This window comes from Terrapene carolina, unplaced genomic scaffold (assembly GCF_002925995.2).
Source record: "Terrapene carolina triunguis isolate 2854851 unplaced genomic scaffold, T_m_triunguis-2.0 Scaffold66, whole genome shotgun sequence".
Classification (NCBI taxonomy): Eukaryota; Metazoa; Chordata; order Testudines; family Emydidae; genus Terrapene; species Terrapene triunguis.
Genome location: NW_020664417.1, coordinates 15,323,436 through 15,328,394, shown reverse-complemented (window position 1 = coordinate 15,328,394; position 4,959 = coordinate 15,323,436). Strand labels below are relative to the sequence as shown.

Genomic DNA, 4,959 nt, shown 5'->3' with positions numbered 1-4,959 from the left:
CTGGGGGGAGGGCGGCCAGAGCGCCGGGGGGGACTCGGCTCTCCCCCCCCGGCGGCCAGAGCACCGCGCCGCTGCCCCCCTCCAGGTGCCGCCCCAAGCAGCTTGGGTGCCTGGTGCCTGGAGCCGGCCCTGCCCCCACTGCAAGATAATCCATCTCTCTGTACCACATCCTCTTCAGAGGACAGAGAAGGGGTACCTAATGCTCCAGTTGGGGGCAACTTTTTTATGAATTCTCAGATGCACAAGTGACAAGAAAACTAGCTTAGTATAAATTATCTCCAGTGTTCTAGGATCTAGGGAAACCATCCCTCAGCCCCAGCCACAAAACCCCACAGGCCTTACTTTGCTGGCAGGCTGAAAGAAGGGATACTGCAGCGAGCAAAATTAAATCACCAGCCATGTTCCCAGCAGCTTCCGTCTCCAGTGCAGCCAGGGCACTGTGTCAGAGAGAGAGAGAGAGAGTGTGTGTGTGTGTGTGTGTGTGTGTGAGAGAACTACAGACAAAGAAGCAGGTTGGGGGAGGGAGTGAAAATGCTTTTCCAAGACACACCTTAGGAAGAAAACAGAGCAACTTTTTTTTCCCTTTTAAATGAGCAGTGGCTGCTTAGCCAGTTCTTGTTTCCTTGACCTGAAAATTGTTTTCATACTTGAATAGTCAGGTGGTGCTCTACTAACAAGGGCTGCATTTAGGAGTCAGCTGATTTACATCAAGTAACCAAGAAGTGAAGCTGGGTAAAAAATGCTGTATCCTTTTAGTGAAAAATTGAAAATTGTGTACTTCGGACTTCTAGGAGAAGCTGGTGGACGGAGAGCAAAAACAACCTCCCTAGGAAGTGGGGGACTTGTGGGGAGGGAGGGCATTGTAACAGCCCTAGGATTCGTTTTTGGCTCTTGATGAACAACTCCGCTAAATGCAGACTAATTAGGCAGGCTGGTCTCCCCCCCCCCCCCCCCCCCCCCCCCCCCCGGTAAACCAAGATTCCTCCTTTAAAGGGAGGAGGTTCTAGCTGAGGACAAAAATAAAATAATGTTAATGTTAAATCAAATATTTGATTTTAAAGCAGTTACATTTTGAAATCCTGCAGCTTTCTTTCAGGGAGATGTTCTTTCAAAAGAATGGCTCAGTGGATAAGCACTAAGCACATGAGCTGGACAGTTCTGGTAAGCAAATCCACAATTAAATAGTTACTAATGCTTACATTAGTAGGATTAGATGGGTACATAAAGGGTTAAATTAGCATAGCTTCTTAAATAACAAAACATTTTCCTTTAAGTGAAATAAAGATGTTTTAGCAGCCATGGGAAGGGCTTTGAAAATATAAGGTAACAATGCAATTGGCAAGATAAATTGTAAAAATGCTGAACTCAAAATGTGGCTGATAATAATTAGGACTTTTTTCTTAAGACTGGTTCTACCTAGTTTGAACAGGAAAGGAGGATTGTGATGCCCCAATGTTGAAGCAAGACCCAATTGCCATATTTTGTTTTAGCCAAGACCAGGAAAGGGGTCAACTCCAATCTGGCCAAAACCTGGTTTTTGCTAAGATTGTAACGGTCATTATGACATCACTTATTTGTTAGTGTATACGGCTTGTGAGGGGTATTCTCAGAACCTATCTGGTCATACTGGAGCAAGCCAGGAGAGGGTTATCCCTGGAACTGATCCTTTCATGAGAATGATTATGAATGTGTGTTACTGTGTGGGTGTAATTGCTTATTAGTTAGGCTTTTAGACTTGTTTAGTGCAAGGTACAAATACCATTTGGCCTTCAGATTTAATAAAGGAATTTATTATTGAATTGGGGCCATGATAATAGCTTGCATAACCAACGATGTCAAACTTCCAACAATGTTAAATTGGCGTTATTACCGTGGGACTGGCTTCATGGCAGCACAGCTCCATTGTGTTCCCAGAGGCTAGTTTAGTAGGGTTCAGAGTTAACATCCTCTTAAGTTGGGGGAGTTCACTCAACTGTTAGAGCTGCCGTTTGAGGTTGTCTGGCTACTGTTAAGTACTGATGTATCTGGAAGGTTTTTTTATAACCAGAAGGGCTAGAAACTTCAGCTGATGTAAGTTCAGTGTACAGTAGCTCCATTTGACTTAAAAATTAAAACAATTGTGGGGTAAAAAGGCAGGGATAAAATGTATGGGGGAATCTGAAATCCATGGAATGTGTAAATTCCCCACACAGAGCCTGATCCACAGCCCATTTAAGTCAGTGGCTGTCTTTCTCTTGACTTCATTGGACTTTGCATCATGCCCATAGATTTCTATTTTCCTTTCCCATAACTCATAATTACATGTTTGAACTGGATTTACTCTCTTACCACCACTTAACCTGGGGATGGGAAGCTGAATTGTATGCAAAGCCAAGCTCTTAGGTTGGGTCTATTCTTGGTTGTACATTTACTAAATGTCAAAGCTTCTGTGTCTGTTTGCCCTCAATGTGCATGGTGTGGAATTTGTTTTTGCCACTTGCACGTATTCTTGTGTATGTTGTGACAGAAGTGGGAATTGTCTAATATGTTTATGAACTATCTATATGATTGTACCTTTCACTCTGGCATTGCTAACCAATGGGTGCAGAAGGGTTTAAAATGCTGCTCCTGGCGCAAAGCAGGTATCTTGTTACATAGCTGTCTAGGGTGATATTAATGATTTGTTTAAAGATTGGCTGGAACCAACCCATAGAAATGGAAGACCCTGCAGAGACCATGGAAACCTCAAAGATTGAACAATTGACACACATCCATGGGAGGCTTCCAGCAGGCAGAACATGTGAACTTAACATGGTTTTACAGCCAGAGAACAATGGATGGAGGAGGTGGTGATTGGGAATTGTCTCAAAGTATGTCTACACTGAAATAGAACACCAGTGGTAGGCCCGGTCAGCTGATTCATGGGCAGGGCTCAGGCTTCAGGGTTGTAAAATTGCAGTGTAGACATTTGAGCTCAGGCTGGCGGCCTGAGCCCTGGGAGGCAGAGTCAGGTGACCTGGGCCAGCCACAGATGTTCTGTTACAGTGCAGGCTGACAGATGCACACAGAGAGAGACAGTGAGGCACAGGTCTCTTACCTGGAGCTAAGACAAAAAGAACAAAGTGAGACCGAGAAAGGAAACCAAGATGGTTCCTCCAGCAGCATGGCTTGTGGGAGCCCTCATTTTAGCCAACATGGATTACCTATTAACCTTTGCTTCTCTAACCTAAGGACTTGCTGATCCGATATTCCAGTTGCCCTGAAGAGCTCGGTGTGGCTCAAAAGCTTTTCTCTCTCTCTCTCTCTCAGCAATAGAAGTTGGTCCATAAAAGATCTTACCTCACCTACCCCTTGTCTCTAATAAACCCTACTGTTTGGAAAAGGTGGCATGGAATTGCTGCAGATACTTGCGGGAGTGCATTGATAAGTCTCTGAACGGGAGTCTACCGCAGTAGGACTCACTGGGCAAAGCACACAGTGAGAAACGAGTGCAGGAGCCCAAGGCTCAGTGTTGGAAGCTGTATGGCCTACCCTTGTAGCAGTGACCCCGAGGGAGTCTAGCACACTGAGGGGATCCTTGCAAGGGACTGCTTAAAGGCTGGGGCATGGCACAGATCCTGTGGAACTGACGTTTCTCTCCGCCACAGTAAATACATGATCCAGTTAGTTCCAGAGTCAAAAAGCAAGAATAGATATCTTGTACAGCGAAATGTGCTGTGATGTTTTTGGGCTATTGTAGCTGATTACTGCTGGGGGAATTCTGTGCCAAAAAATTAAAAGTTCTGTGTGCAATATTTTAAAATTCTGCATATTTTTCAAAATAGCACAATATAATCATGCCAGTTTAAATAGGTATTTTGAAATAAATTACCAAAATAATTTAATCAGCAAGTATATCTGTAACAATACACATCTTAAAAAAAAAAAATCAGGAAATATTTTTTTCTTTTGGTTTTTGATGGGAATCAGGGCTAATGGAGGAGCTCAGGGAAGGAGCCTGCCAGCGTACCAGGAGAGTTGTTGGGAAAAGTATGGAATGGTGTGTGTTTGTCTTTTTGGGGGGGGAAGGTGTTAAGGAGTAAAGGGAGGGGGGGACTGACCCTAGCCTCCGTCAGGCACATCTGCACACCCCCTGTCCCTGTGTGCCCCTGCACTCTCCTACCCCATCCATGTCTGTCCCTGCATTGCCTTGTCCCCTCTCCATGTGACCCTGCAGCCCCCCCTCCCATTCAGTCCCTGGTTCAATGCTGTCACCCCATTAGCCCTTCTGAATCCCGGTCTCTGACACCTCCCCACAGCAGTCCCCTGTGCCCCGCTCTGTCTGTCCTGTGCCTGCTCACCTGGCCCTGTTGTGAAGAATGCAGCCTCTTTCCTTTCCCTCTGTCTGCTGGCTGCCCTCTCTTCTGGTGTCACAGCAGCCCCTTCTGGATGAAAGGTGTAACTGCAGCACCTCGCCAGCAGAATCTGTATTCGGTGGAGGAAAAAAAACAAATCTGCAGGGGGACACGAATTCTGCACATGCGCAGTGGTGCAGAATTTTCCCAGGAGTAGCTGATGTATCAAAGGCCGTAAAAAAGCATATCAATTTGCTTTGTCTTCCAGACATTTGCAGCAGTGTTCAAACAATAACTGAGGAAGCTTTTTTTTAAAAAAAAAAACAGGTATTGGAAATGCAGTACACTATGAGAAACTTGCATTTTACACTAGCTTAGCAATTTTAGATAGTCTATGGAAATAATACTTAGCTCTTATACAGCAATTTGTATTTAGAGATTGCAAAGCACTTTACAAGGGAAGACAAGTATTATATCTCCAATTTACAGATGGGGAAACTGAGGCACGGATCAGTCAAGTGACTTGACAAGCTCAGCCAGCAGGTCAGTATTAGAATGAGTATGGAATCCACAGTTCATGATGCCCAGTTCAGTCCCCTGTGCATTGGAGAAGTGATTTATCACAAACTAATTATTCTTTTATGCT

The 4,959-nt window shown here is 44.8% G+C and overlaps 1 protein-coding gene across 1 annotated transcript in view; it reads right to left on the bottom strand.

Moving 5' to 3' along the window:
- MGST2 (microsomal glutathione S-transferase 2) overlaps positions 1–429 on the bottom strand; it is a 19,879-nt gene extending 19,450 nt beyond the window's left edge. Inside the window, exon 1 of the mRNA XM_026647835.2 lies at positions 343–429. Coding sequence (XP_026503620.1) covers positions 343–400 — 58 coding nt within the window. The 5' untranslated portion in view covers positions 401–429. The remainder of the gene's footprint in view (positions 1–342) is intronic.
- Positions 430–4,959: the final 4,530 nt, after the last annotated feature.